The following is a 15,654-nucleotide window of genomic DNA, read 5'->3' on the forward strand; positions in this document are numbered from 1 at the left end:
ATGAGGTGGTGTGATCAGTACCATGCTCCAAAAAAAAACCCAGTACTCAGTTTGATAGGAGGCTGAATGAATTCCAGAGACGTTCTGGAAGTTTTGGCAACGAGAAAAATTTAGTTACCACCTGGAATGGAACCTGAGACTTTCCAGTCTGTATCCAATTGCTGTATTAAGTGAGCTATTCAGCCACCGTCATACAGGTAGCTGGGAAAATTAACTTATGAGTACCGGTATATAAATTATGTGCCATTTATTCTGTGTTGAACTTTCATAAAAATTAAAGATAGGCTAATTCTATTGTCAGAAAAATAAAATTTTTGCTTCACGAAAATTTAGTGGCTTCGTTATATATGAAATTTAACCGAAAAATCTGATACTGTATTTGACAAGTGACTGTATACTAGGTATCTCAATATTGTTTCACAAAATATTGAATAGTTACAGATCTGTAGAAATTACAATTTACAAGTTCTTAAGTTTTCTTTATATAATGTTAGATTTATGTTTCATAAAACATTCTTAGTGATAGGTATAATTGTACAACTCTTCATGTATTTCCTGATATTTTCAATAACATACCAGTGTACGAAAAAATCTTTTACGAGTGTAGAAATTTGTATACATGACTTAATTTTTGCAGGAAAAAGTGTTATTCTCACATTTTGAATCCATTCTACAAATTAAAATTTTATGACAGAATCAAAATGTTGAAATCAAGCAATAGCAGAAGTGAAAGTGAAGAAGATTAATTATGATTTGGTAATTAAGAGATCACAAAAACCTTTCAAGTAGAGAATACATTTATAGAGTCACTTCAATATCACTTGCAAGAAAATTTCTGTGTAAACAAAATAACAAATAAATTCGTAATAAACAAAAAAATGATATTTACAACATAGAACAAAACGAAATCAATTTTTTCAATTCTTTGAAAAAATTTTTATTTGGACAAAACCCATTCTTTGGTATCAGTGCCTATCTCCTGGTATTAATGGTTATCTCTTGCCAGCTTATTTTTTTGGTTTTATGTGGGAGATTACGGGAAAATTTCTCAAATATCATATCTTTTCTGTAACTGTAACAACTTCTCAAATAATCAAATTTGGACATTTGCAACAAATACCATGAAACGTAACTTTCATATGATTTCATCATATACAGAGTATTAAAAAAGTGTGTAATCAAGATGTATATATTAAAGCATTCAATATTTTGAGTGGTGATAGTATTCATCAAAACAAGAAGAGAAATTCTAATAAACATGGGCACAAAAATTAATATATTTTTTTTGAGTTATGAATATTTATTCATCAACAACATAGGAGTTGCTCAATGTGATTCCCTATAAAAATGAGCATTCAATATTCTGAGAGGCAATAGTATTCACTAAGTCAAAAAAGTCTAACAAACATGAGTGCCAAAATTAATATCTTCCAAGATATGAGTACTTGTTCATCAACATAATAGGAGATGCTCTTTGTGATTTCCATTCATAATTATTGTAATGCATACTTCTGCCCTACACCTTAGGGAATCACACCTTACCAGTAGGGAGCACCAATTTCAAAGCCCATGTTTCGTACAAAATTTAATTTTAGAATCCATGTTTATTAGACTTTGTTTTCTTTTTTTTGATGCATACTACCACCTCCTAGAATATTCAATGCCTTTTTTTTCAGGACCCATGTTTATTAGAATTTTTTATAGTGCTTGGTGAATGCTACCATCTCTCAAAATATCGAATCTTTTTCTTTTTTTATCACCTTATACAACACTGTTTCATACATCTAGTGGTATTCGTTTAATTGCCCAAACTGTTCATGAGTGAGTACGAAACATGTTTTCATAAATCGTGAAACAATAGTAAAATAATACAGTTCATTGTACAAATCGTAATATTTTTCCTTCCAGAACTGCGAAAATGTTCTTATTTATAAAACACATATGGATCAGATATTATTTACAATGTTTAAATTAAATTTGTTATATCTTGCACTTTTATGAAAACTATATGACATCATCCTTTCACTTCATTGATCATCATATTTCATAGCCTGTATCTTTAAATCAGAAAGATTTTTCCGTTTACTAAACAATCTGTGCATGTTCAAGCGCTAGTCTACATACATGTTATCATTATCCATTTTCGGTGTGTCATCATTATCGACAACACTTTTAAATTCAATGAATTTACAGATTGGAGCAGGCCCCTATTACATGAGTATGAAGTCTATCAGTATCATTTTCTTACATTATGCAATGACATGTCAGATGGCTCATCAATTAAGTTATAATGTGTTTGAGATTAAATCACTACATTATCAACATTCATTTTGAGGTATTTTAACTTTAAAGGATTTCATATACTCAAACTAACCTCAAAATTCTAGGTGCATATTTATTATGAAATCACAGATAAAAGCCAAACATGTTAAGATTTACCTGAAGTATTTAATACTGAAACTATATGTACAACCAGCAAGTGGTAATTTTGATATATATGTGTCTATAACGTTTGGTAAATCTAGGGTGACCAGAAATTTCTTGACAAAAAAAAGGAGTATACATATTATATGCTTTGGTAAAGGTAAATCAACGGGTCGTCCTCCTATGTGTGATGAAACAGTCGAGAGCATATGGGACAGTTTCGCGTTCGCTTTCGTGATACACCAGACTGCGAAACAGATGTATTGGTCATATTGGGAATGATGAACATGAACTGCTATCATGGCCTCCTCACTATTCTGACTTTTTTTATGTGGGGGTATGTGAATGATTCAATGTTTGTGTCACCATTACTGGCAAACCTGCCAGAATTCCAGAATCACATCTTAACGCCTTTGTTGAAATTGACAAACATGCTACATCAAGTGTGAGACGAACTTTGTTACAGAGTTGATGTGTGCAGAATCATTAGAGGAGCACAAAAAAAAAAAAAAAAACATGGTAAGTTTTTCCATGTAACTGTACAATTTTGTGATCATATGTTAAATAATATAAATACAATGATTCTTTGAGACCGCTCCCATCATTAATTTGTAAACAGCCCCACATAAAACTGATGCCAGCTGACCAACGAATAAGCACACAAAAGCAGTTGATCTTATTGCACCAAATAACGTTAAAATTAACTGAATGACTCTTACCTAAGCACGTAAATAAACTTAGATTAGATTATGATTAACTTTTAACTACATTTTGTGCAGTGTATTCGGAATTAAAAAATTGAAAGGCATTAAATTAGGAAATACGTGGAAAGTTGTAAAAAATAAAGAAAAGAATATACCTGGAGATATTTTCTGATAGAAAAGAGTATAGAGTATTTGGACTTCTGGAAGAGAATAATACTCCTAAAAAGATGTATGCGTGGTCACCCTAATAAATATTTAAATGTAACTATCTATGCTAATGCCAAATGTATGTATCGTATTTCTCTCAGTTATAAGCTATGAAAACTATAATTTCAAGCTTATCTCAACCTCAAATAAAATAAAATAAAATCAAAATAATAACACGTCTAAATGAATATACAACTGATTAATTTCTAATCTTAAAACTCTGATTAAAAAAAAAAATTCAACCTTATAGTTATATAATAAAAAGAAGAAAAACTCATGCAATATCACGAGTTATTTTTCACCAAGGAATGTTATTTACAAGGGGCAAAATATTCTCAACGAAAAGCCACTTAGTAAGCACACAACTCTGGCTTCTTTCATATTTCATTTCTTGCTCCTTTAATAGCAAATTCTAAAATTGTGCAAGAAAATCAATTATGAAAAGCATTTGAAAGCACACAATATGATTTCTCTAATGTTCTATTTTTCGAGTCCAAATAGTGAATAGTGTTTAATAAAGGACGTAATTAGGGCCAAATAATTTTCTTGCATGTAAAATTTGTTTTTAATGAGCTGAAGATTGTTACGAGGACTTTCAATTCTGCAGTACCCAAAATTAAATTCAGCAATTATCAGCTATTTTTTTTAACGAAACAAACATGATGACAGGAGTCATTGTCTTTCTAGTATCCATTTTAAATTTGGCACTTTGCAAGGCAACAACTGAAAATAATTTTGACACACTGTAATAAATGAATAATATTTTGAGAATATCTTTGCAAAGCTGCATAATTTATGTGTACTTTTGTTTTAATATTGAGAGAATAAATTAAAAAATGATCCCCACCAATGTGGCTTTCAGCAAATACATAACCAGGATTGCTTCAGTAAATGCAAAACCATTTCATGGTTGAATAATCTGGAAAATGAAAGTGTTGTCTGCAGAAATGGGATCGTAAAATGTACTGGTACGACAGATCCATTTCCAAAGGAAACACTTTGAGTGGGTTTTAGCATGCTGGTTGCTACAAGCCAGGCTGGGATTAGTAATTGCTAGCCTCGGTGTGCACCCCCTACCTTCCCAACGACCGAGCAGCGAGTTCATGTCTGCAACTGTCTTGTGTTCTGTAAAGATAGTATCAAAGTTGTCATTTGCCCACCAACCATGTTATTAGTTTGGATACAATACTTGTTACATTTCTGATTTTATTTTGTCAAGATCATTTAAGTGATTAATGTTTTGTACTGAAGCCAAAACATTATTTCTTAAATCTATTATGAATAGCATTAAATTAAGTTTTTAGAATACAAATTTCAGTATTATGCATACTGAACATGCATGCGAATACAAATACAATGATTCAAGGGTTTTTGGTGAATTATATTATGACGGAATTGTAATCATACAATGACCCTGATTGTGCTCATTACCTGCAATGACAAGCGAGACATGTCAATATAATTTCAATCTGTGTCACATGATGTCTATGCAATTCTTTATTTACAGTGTCACAGAGGAGTCCATCAAAAACAACAAAAGACAGTAATTACAGCGTGGAAATCTGGACAGACTTATCTGTGTGTAAGTTGGTATGAGCATCTGTCAAATTGGCAGGTAGACTTCTAAGTGGCAGTTCTTAATTATTATAGCTGGCACTGGCAGATGAAAGACAGTTGTAAATATATGGGTGCATAACGAAGATATGAGAGTGTGAGCTAAACGAAAGAACAGGTAAGCAACACTGCAGTACAAAGCAAATACAAAACCATCCTTTTTAAAACAAAATACAGAGTAATAAATGAAATGTTTAATACCTCCTTTGCTATCTAGCAATACAAGTCATATTGTGGTAAGGTATTTATAAGTTTGAAGAATGATTTTAAATAAACTTTTGAGGAATGAAAGATTTATAACTATTTTTACTTTCATGTACTATTAATTGTTAAACTATAGCCAAAAACATAATTTTACATATTTCATATTAAAACTATGACTCAATTATTTACCGAGGTTTGCATGTAACAAATGGAGATTTGAAGAAGCTGCAGATATAACAATTACATCCAATATACTCTTTAAATTAATAAACAATTTGACAGAAATAACTTATACCTATTAATTTTTTTATATGACAACATTTATACTTGAATTATGAATTTGGAAATAACTTCTGTTACTAGCGTAAGACTACTACATATTTTTCCTGCTTTCTGGGGAATAATGTTTAAAGTAATAAAAATAATTTTTAACAATATATTTGTATTACTCTGGTAATACGTTCACAAAATTTTATTTTTGGTACGTACAAGTGATAAAATGAAGTGAACGATCAAAGTTGGACACTCTCATTTCTTAAATGAAAATAAATACGAATTTAATGAACAGTAACGGACACAGGAATAGGTAAGTGAAAAAGAGGAGTTAAAATGAAGGAAAAAAAAAAAAATGAAATAGGAAACAGGAATACTGATTAATGAAGTAAAAGGCAAAGAAAGGGACATTGGGTGAAAAAGAAAAGTAATTATAAACATTGTGTTATTCTCGAGGATATCTGCTGCAAGGGAAACCATTTAATTACTAAACATTTATTCCTACTGAATTTTAAAATTATTTTCATAAATCTTGTTGTTGTCACTGAAATGTGGAATGATGCAACACTAATATTTGAGCTAGGTCTTGCAAAAACAATTAAATTAATGGATGATTGTGACTGGTTCAGTGCAGTTGTCAGGTTCCACTTAGGAACAAACGAACTAGCTTGAAAGATAGCACAAGAATACAGACAAACAGACGCATAATAATAAATAATTTTATTTGATTTATGTCTGTGATATTAAACGGTATAACTGAATGAAAATTAAATTACAAACTAGGTCTAACTTTCAAATACGGCGTGTAACAACATTTTATAAAGGAGATTAATTTGTACCATTACGTTAATTTATGTAGTTAGTGACATAATATGTTACCCTGATCGTAGTATTTTCTCCTTTACACAACGTATTCTATCAACATTTGAAGAAAGGTTAATTTATACGCTGGTAATAAGTTCATTTATTAACCTGAAACTGAGAACTAATCTGTTATTTTGGTAACAAAAGATGATATAACTCTTGTCTGAGGACTAATGTCAAAATGTAGGAAATTGAACATTAGATTATAAAAAAACAATTTGTTATCTAGATCCTTAAGAACTATGTTTCAACAAATAAGTGAAAATTTGTTTTGCAAAAGTTAGCACGATTGTAGTAAAATAATAATGACTTCATCAACGTGAATATGTGCTTATGTTTCAGAAATACGTATGTTTGATAAACTGTAATAACCTACATTTCATAAATTATTTGGTGGATCAAATATAATAGTTAATAGGTAGAGAAGAATTATTTATATGCATGCACAATTTTCGTTAGATATTTACACTACGTCAAGAAAGGAGGAACATATCGTTTTAAATACATCCATAATTCTGTCTTTTGAAGAAATGATAGAGGCAATATAATGCTCTAAATTGTTTATATTTGTATTCCGTATAGACACTCAGAATTCGGTATCTCTGAAGAAAATGATCACGTCTTCTGAAAATATTATATATTTGATAGTAGTGTTATTACTTGTTGGCTTGACACTTATGAGGTATGAAAATTGTTCTAGCACAAAGATGAAGATATACCGTAGTAAAATATGACGTGAATAAACGCAATGTTATTAAAATAATTTAGTACCTATATGAAAGATATGATTTTATTTTTGTGTTTATATAAAATTATGGTATATTATTAGAAGCCTACATGCAAGAAACGAAAAATACATAAGAATTTAAGGTAGGGAATGTATTCTACTTTACATATTACAAATACATAGTACCTTATTCTTAAAAATTTATTTCAGGGCATCTCAATTTATTTAGTTTTCTATTGTGCAAGTATCATACTGCGTTCTTGATGCATCCTCACACGATGATTTCAAATTAAACTCTTTAGTGACATGCAAAAGTGATAACGATTCCAGGTTCATTTTTCTAATAGTGCAGAAGTGATTAACAGTGTTTCCTAAAACTCCAACAAAGTCATTTTTCAAAATTCAGGGTTGAATCGAGATTTCACATTTCAGAGTCATCTTACAACATACAACATGAAAAATCGGAACTGGAGCTACATTAAGTATCTTGGCTATGTCCAAGGCCTAACAAAGAAAGACATATAGAAAGAAGCGAAAATTATAGAAGTATTCAGATACATCAATATAGAAATTAGGGAAGATTCGAAAGCAAATTGTAAAGTGTGAACCAATGCAGTTTGTTATTAAGCAAGCATTGTAGAGGAGGAACAAGAGCTGCGAGTGTGGACAGCTCTAGTGGAAGGCAAGGGCTGCAAACAGCGCAAGTACGTTCCCAACATCGGTGAGACATTAATTGTCTTTGCTCATGCAGGACACTATTCTAGAGATGAGAGTCACTAAATTTAGAAGTTAGCTTTGTAAAAGAAATAGAATATGCTGACAGACCGCAGAAATCATATAAAATTATGCCTGCATCTTTACAGGAAGTCGAGTGGGAGGATGAGAGTTCAAGTCATGGGAGGTGTCGACAAACAGACAGACAAGAACATTTAAATAAACAGGTTGTGAAAGGACATAAACTGGATTAAGGTATGTGCAAGATAAGTCTACTATAGGAGAAAATCGTAACAATACCAATTATGAAAATTACATATAAGGTGAAAAATAACAACAATAATCACAGAGAAAACAATTATGTTGCTATATAAACAATTATAAGTGGTCATAAAATCAGTAACAATAATTCGTTGTCAAGCTGCAATTTATATTTGAATGTAGGCAAACTTGATTAACTGAATAAGTGTGACTGTGATGTGAAATTCCACTTAAACAACAGCAAATAACCTGAGACATAGAGAGGGAAAGAACACGGACACCGAGAGTTACGTAGAGCAGAGCAGAACCACACAGCTAATACACAGTGAAGGAACCACAGTAGTACCTGTTAACAGACGAGCCTGTCATCATGCAATGAGGAGGGGAAGACTGAAACAAAACGATTAAGATTGGTTACTACACATTGATTAACCTTTCTGAGTTGCCTTCACACTTTGCTAGAACAAATGGTTAATTGGAAGGATCAGGGCAGGCAGGATTGACAACATGTGAACACGAATGCAGTGTAGTTGCCAGTCTTGGCTGGAAGCATTTCAATGGACTGAGGGATAGGGAGGCTGAAAGCGAGCAGGAACTGAAAGAGTGAAGAATCTTTCTCAACAATATGATCAGAAGTGGCGTAACTGTTTTACTAAGGTAAATTATTGCAAACTGAGCTATGGAATAAACTTCGCCATCTATAAACATTGGCGTTGGAAATATATTAATCATCACTCATCACTGAGTTAATAGACAAGTTTGTGCATGACAGAGTAAATAAAATGAATCGAAAAGATGAGGCTAAGAGGTTAGTGGTCGAGTGTGGTGAGTAGAAGTACGGTATATGAAGAGAAATGATCTGTTGACAATCTGGTAAACCTAAGCTGGTAAATATGGTGAAATGATAAACTATAATTTCGCTGTGGTTAAATGTGACTATAAGTTGCATTTGTTTTCAAAGAATTTAACTGGTGTCCTTTTTAGCAAAGTTCGTTGAAAGGCTGGCAGGTTATAGAGCAATGAGCATCTTGGATAAAAGCAATAAATAGTAGAAGAAAATATTATTCCAAATGTAATTTTGCTGCAAGTGTAAATAAAGGAGCTACGAAATAATTATAATACCACCAGCAGAAATGGACTTCATACATTCAAGAAATTAAGAAACAGTGATAACACCTAATGAAAGTGGATATAGAGCTTGAAGAACGAGTATTAAACTACCAAGTGAATGTCACTATAGGTATGAATATGAAAGATTTAATAACACACCATTAAAATAATGTGAAGAATCTAGCAGATATCATGAAGATTAATGCGGACATGGATGCAGGAATGTGAAGATATATTGGAGATATAGATAAGGATACAGGTGAATCTGAAAAGCAAGCATGGAATGTCGGAAGAGGGAATAGGCAGGCATCTGACCCAGTGAATGGGGGTATCCACCCGGTCACCTGGTGCATACAGACCTAAACCCTGGAGCTTCAAGCCACCTACACCTACCTTCGCGAGGGTGTGGGCTAGCCCCAGCCCCAGTCCGACTGGGGTGCGGGTGGCGGTTCTCATGACTAGATAAAGAAGGATCCTCGTTAGTGATGGGCGCTCTGAGGACCCCGGACACAGACCCGACCCCGCTAGATACCGATACCGGTGCCGGGGAATAGCTCGCTGATATGGTGTCGGGTGAAGGCTTGGCAACCTTGCCAGCATGCACCAGGTGGGGTGAATGCACGGAGGGTGGACCTGCAAGCAATTTTTGCACTAAGCTAACTAATCTGTCCGTCCGTCCATCCATCTACATCTCTATGTGTCATATATCTATCAACTGTTCCCAGAAACTCACTACATACAGTTATGTCACAGTTGTCTAGCAGTCTGTCTACAAAGTTGGTTAACATGCACCTACATCTTTCCCCATCAGTTGCCTCCCTGCCTGCCCTCTGCAGCTGTTTAATGGTGAAGCATCAGAAAGCATTTTGTACTATCCCATTCCAAAAAAATCACTCCAATTAAAAAAAAAATTCTGTTACTCATCTGTTACATTCTAAACTAATGTTTAAATGTCATGGCTATTGTTCAGTCTAGTCAAAAGATGCGCTATGCCACCTCCAACTAATATACACACTCCTATTTTATTAACAATATCTTCATCATTACAGCACAATCATGCACACATCTTATGCTATAGAAGCCTGGACTATCCACTAGAATTACTAAAACAAACTTTGGGGACCATGGGTAAAGATGTTAGGCTACTCTAATTTTGGAATTATATTTTCTTGTTAGTCTGGAATATTAATATGTTTCCACATCTACTCTAATGGAGATTCAGACAAGCCTTGTACTACAACACAAATGAGTGTATGTGTGTGTATCAGATGGTTCAGAGTGGTAGTATTAATACCAACAAAACCAGGCAAGCAATGAGGTTATTTTCACTCACCAAAAGGGTGAAGGTTGTGAGTGGTGTACGTTTATTACGTACAAAATATAATTTTATAGAACATGACAACTCTACCGCCAGGTCCCCTTAATGAAGGGTTTTATGAAATAATATAAAGAGAAAAAAGCATTAATTTATTAATAAACTTCTCAGAATGTTGCTGATGTTTGGGACTGTACTCACCCTGGAACCACTTTATGGTTCAGCTGAGCCTTGTAATGAGTGTTAATATGTTTGTCGCATTAGGGGAGCATTAGATTTGAACACCCAATACAATTAAATACTAAATGCTCTATATACACCGCAATTTAAGATTAATTTCGTTCTGATATATTAATATAATTTTCTGAAGTATATTGTATTTTCTAGCGAAACACTCCATTAAATAATATACAACTTAAAAATTCCAGAATGCATGCAGCTTTTTATTGCCAAGAAATAGTATGAAATGAAGAGATGAAGGATTTGCATACAACGAAAGCAGGGGTTTTAAAATTTGTGTAAAGTAATACATAATTGTGTTCTGGTGAGATGGCATAGTAGTCACCACTTCTTGTACTGTCCACAGCTAATGTAGCCTAAATTTCAGTTTAAATTAAAATGGACAACATACAGAATTGACTCCTAATTTGCCAAATTTAATTATTTCTCACTCTTCCTCTTAGGTATGCAACATTCTAACAGTTCCTTATTCCCTTCACATCAAAATTTCTTAAATAAACTGTTGTATATCAATGTAAGACTCATGGAATGAATCACATAATCACAAATATAACAAAACGCAAGGAATTTAGAATCATCCCAATCAGCATTTAATCATAACGTGTAGTATTCTTATCCGGAAATAAGCACGAGTTAATAGAAAAACATTTCATTAATTTGCCTACCATGCTAGCCCCCATACAGAATGGAAGAAGAGTAAGTCAACTCAGTGATTATGACATGTACGAAGATGGAAAAAATAAAGTAAAGAAAATGTTAATTTCAAAGTTTGGGAAGCAAAACATATTAATTGGATTTGGGTTGTCCATCAAGTGACTGAAGAAATGTACGATTCAAACCAAGATGAAGAAGAGAGAAGACTATGGTAGGAGCTACGAGCAAAAGAAAAGATGAAGTACCTAACCCACCATGGTCGACATCTGAATGCCAGCTGGTCTGACTGGAAAGAGAGGCTGGACTTTGGCCATAGTAGGAGGCCACTTCCCCGGCCCCTTTGTCACGACCAGCACCCAGATCCATCTCTTCTTCTGTAGAGCTGAGGCGACGTAGACGCTTATTTCGTGGTTCTCCTGGGCTCTGCGAACTTCGTGGCAGTGACAATGGACCTATGAAAATATTATATGAGCTCTTCATGATCTCATATATGACCCATCACTTAAAAATTTAGATAACTGTATTCAGTTACAGAATTAAGAACTAAGAACTACGAAAAAATAAATTAGTCATTTATTTATTTATTATTTTCTTAATAATAATAATAATAATAATAATAATAATAATAATAATAATAATAATAACAACAACAACTCAACCAGGATCAGAGCACATACAGAAAAATACATACTGGTATTCATGTATTGACTTACAAATAATAATAATAATAATAATAATAATAATAATAATAATAATGATAATGATAATAATAATAATAGTAATAATAATAATAATAATAATAATAATAATAATAATAATATTAAATTAAATTAAAACAAGAGAGATTGAATATGTATGAATATAACCACAAACAGGAAAATACAAGTATTAACTTAAAAGAAAAGAATTAATACATATGAATATAATCACACAACTAAACGAATAGTACAATTAGTATAATCAGCATGGGTCACATTGAGACAATGACAATTACCTAGATATTAGTATTGATGGAAAAAACAAAGTAATGACTGTTTAACATAATAATAATAATAATAATAATAATAATAATAATAATAATAATAATAATAATAATAATAATAATAATAATAATAAATGAGAAATATATCTAAAAAACTAATTCTGTGCATTAAAATATTTCTAAACAACCTAATTTTTAACGACTGAGGACTAAGACTACCCCTGATTTTCAGCGGCAGCGAATTCCAGGAGCGGGCCATGGCTATTGAGAAAGAACTTGAGTACAGAGATGTTTGATGACGTGGTATTGATAACAACAGATTGTGCTGTGAACGTGTATTACGATTATGATGTGAAGCTAGGAGAGTAAACCGAGAGGCAAGATAGTTAGGTGTGGAATCATGTATAATTAGATATAGCAGGGAAAGAGAATGTACTAAACGTCTATCTTGCAAGCGGAACCAGGAGAGTCGTAGAAACTACTCCGATATATGATCATGTTGGTGGATATTGAAAGGACACAGACATTATGTACATGTTGAAGTTTTTGAGAAAGTTCAGCATTTAGGTCACTACCGGTATATAAAACATCACAGTAGTCAAAGTGAGGCATTAAGGGTCTGTACTAGAATTTCTTTGAATTTAGTAGGAAGGAAATTTTTCAGGCGTTTCAAAGAATGCATGATAAAGAAAACTTTTCTACAGATATATTTGACTTGCGTATTCCAGTTCATATTAGAGTCGAAATAGATGCTGAGGTTTTTTACAGTAGCACTGAAAGGAATTATTGTATTGTTGAGAGAGACAGGCTGAAGGAGATTCATATTAATAGAGGATAAAAGCCTTTGCTGCCCTAAAACAATGACTTTGGTTTTATCTGGATTGATATTTGGGCCACATTTTCTTGCCCAATTATTAACTGACAAAAGGTCGTCATTGAGGCTCGACAAATGTTCATTAAGAGTATCAGGCCGAGAGTGTATATATACTTGAAGGTCGTCTGCATACAAATGATATTGGCAATCTCTAGAACTGAAGAAATGTCATTAATATATAGATGATTCTTTCAATGTCATAAATAATTCAGTAGCCTATTTGTAAATCAGTGCTCTCATGAAAATGGAGTAAAGTTTTCATGACAACTACGATAATTCAGTAATGAGTGATCGTGAAGTATTGATTCCTAAACTAAAACGTATCAGTATTATGTCCTCTATCCTGCAATCCTGCAATGCTGCTCTTGGAAGGCAGTTTCCGAACACTGTATAGTTCAGAGAGTTCCTATGCAGACCACTCCTAGGTAGTAATATTCTGTTTGTTTAATGATGGTAATACGGAGCTCTCATCCTAAGGAAGTTAAGTGGCATATATGGTGGCCACCCTTCAACAGATTTTCTTAGGTAGAGGTTGGAGTGGGACCAGTCTGCATAGGAATTCTCTGTATAATACATGCACACCATTACACAGTATTATGTCATGTCTTCCCTTCACTATATAACATTTTCACAATTGTCAACTTTTCTCAATGTCTTTGTCACGTTAAAATATGAATGATGTGCACCATATTTTTTTTTTAAGGCAGAGCTCGTTGCACACTTACTGTACGCTCCTGAGGCCATCATGGTAGCATGTTCAGGTGCAGGGGGTGTGTAGCTATTGCAGTAGTATCCTGGGTTCTCTAGCTTTATTGTGTTCACCGGGGGCTGCATTCCATTTGGACCTTGCATTATGGAAGCTGAAACAATAAGACATTCCTAAAATTAGAGGTCACATTTCTTTTATTATTACAATCTTAACATAAAGTACAACACTTCTGTTTCGTTCTTAATCTATAGAGCCCTCTAAGTACAATGCCAAGGAATGCAGAGGAATGTTGCCTCTAGGGTTGCCAACTCTCCCGTATTTCTCGGGATCTCCCGTATTTGCTCCTAATTTTTAACAGTCTCCCGGCTCCCATATTATTCTTCTCTTCGAGCATTTTCTCCCTTGTTTTTGTATAATGTAAACATTTTTATTCTAAACATTTGATTTTGTCGTGATTTGTTTATATGGTGAGTTTTGTTGTTTTTGTTGTTCAAGAGATGCATTAAATTATGTAATATTTATAGAATGTAATGCTTGCCAAGAATGGGTTTTAAAATCAAACCGTATTAATGTTACAAATTTGGAAAAACTGGCTAGTTTTGTTCGAAGCATAATCAAGTAGTAATGCTCATACAAAGAGGATATTTCATCTCATAAATAATAACTGGACAGATGTTTGAAACATGAGAACGACACATTTAATCAAATCAGAGTTGAAAACTGCAGTTGACTTCAAATATTATGCAAGACAAAAGTCTCAAAATACTCTTAAGTTAAGCCTAGCTGCCGAAGTGTAGAATAAAGATGATTTTAATAACTGAACCGAATAATTTGTTGTATTTATATGTGAAATTTTGTCGATTCCTTAATCTCCCGTATTTTCTTCAAAAAAAGTTGGTAACCCTAGTTGCCTCCCAAAATGCGCCTGTCATACGAGTCTAAGTTCAAGGGCATTTGTTGGGTATTGCATGCATACAGTTCATCTCAGTCTGTTTGAGCTACGGAAAGGATTACTCATTCGTGTGTAATGTTGTAGTGCAAGCTATTGTGTTTTTTCTAATTGTTTAAGACTGGTGTATAGCATGTTGTAGCGAGTTTTTGTAACTTTAAGTTATGCAGAAGTGGAAGAAAATATCCGACAAGTCATTTCGAACATTTCACAAGAAGAGATTAGCTGAGTGTTTCAAAACAATGTTCAGAGATGTAAAAATATTATTTTAGCAGAAGGTGAATACTTTGAACTTCTCTTCTGCCACAGGTAAGATACGCTTTTAAATTATTTATAAACATTTACTCCGTTAAACAAGTTTTAGAAACTAATGTTACTACTGCAGAAATAGCAGCCGATTTCGCGGTAAATGTGTGAATTTACAGAATGAGGGAAGCATTATATATGGAGCACACTGTATTCTTTGATAGTTGTGGTGGTTTTGATGATGATGATGATGATGATGATGATGATATGATGATGATCATATGATATGATGTGATGGTGGTGGTGGTTGTTGTAAGAATTGTGACGATGCTGTGCTACTATTGAAAATAAATATGACGAAATCTATTGAAGAATTGTGACGATGCTGTGCTACTATTGAAAATAAATATGACGAAATCTATTGAAGAATTGTGACGATGCTGTGCTACTATTGAAAATAAATATGACGAAATCTATTGAAGAATTGTGACGATGCTGTGCTACTATTGAAAATAAATATGACGAAATCTATTGAAGAATTGTGACGATGCTGTGCTACTATTGAAAATAAATATGACGAAAT

General features: G+C 33.0%; 1 protein-coding gene across 12 annotated transcripts in view; it reads right to left on the minus strand.

The window, feature by feature from the left end:
- NfI (Nuclear factor I) overlaps positions 1–15,654 on the minus strand; it is an 849,368-nt gene that overhangs the window by 83,414 nt on the left and 750,300 nt on the right. For 6 of the 12 annotated variants that reach the window (XM_069838135.1, XM_069838131.1, XM_069838133.1 and 3 more), the window contains 4 exons: positions 13,893–14,027; positions 11,557–11,763; positions 9,496–9,735; positions 4,413–4,460 (listed from right to left, as the gene is read on the minus strand). In XM_069838135.1, the coding sequence (XP_069694236.1) occupies positions 4,413–4,460; positions 9,496–9,735; positions 11,557–11,763; positions 13,893–14,027 (630 nt within the window). The remainder of the gene's footprint in view (positions 1–4,412; positions 4,461–9,495; positions 9,736–11,556; positions 11,764–13,892; positions 14,028–15,654) is intronic. The other 6 variants (XM_069838128.1, XM_069838137.1, XM_069838136.1 and 3 more) reach the window with 6 other exon arrangements.

Source organism: Periplaneta americana, chromosome 10 (genome assembly GCF_040183065.1).
Source record: "Periplaneta americana isolate PAMFEO1 chromosome 10, P.americana_PAMFEO1_priV1, whole genome shotgun sequence".
Classification (NCBI taxonomy): domain Eukaryota; kingdom Metazoa; phylum Arthropoda; class Insecta; order Blattodea; family Blattidae; genus Periplaneta; species Periplaneta americana.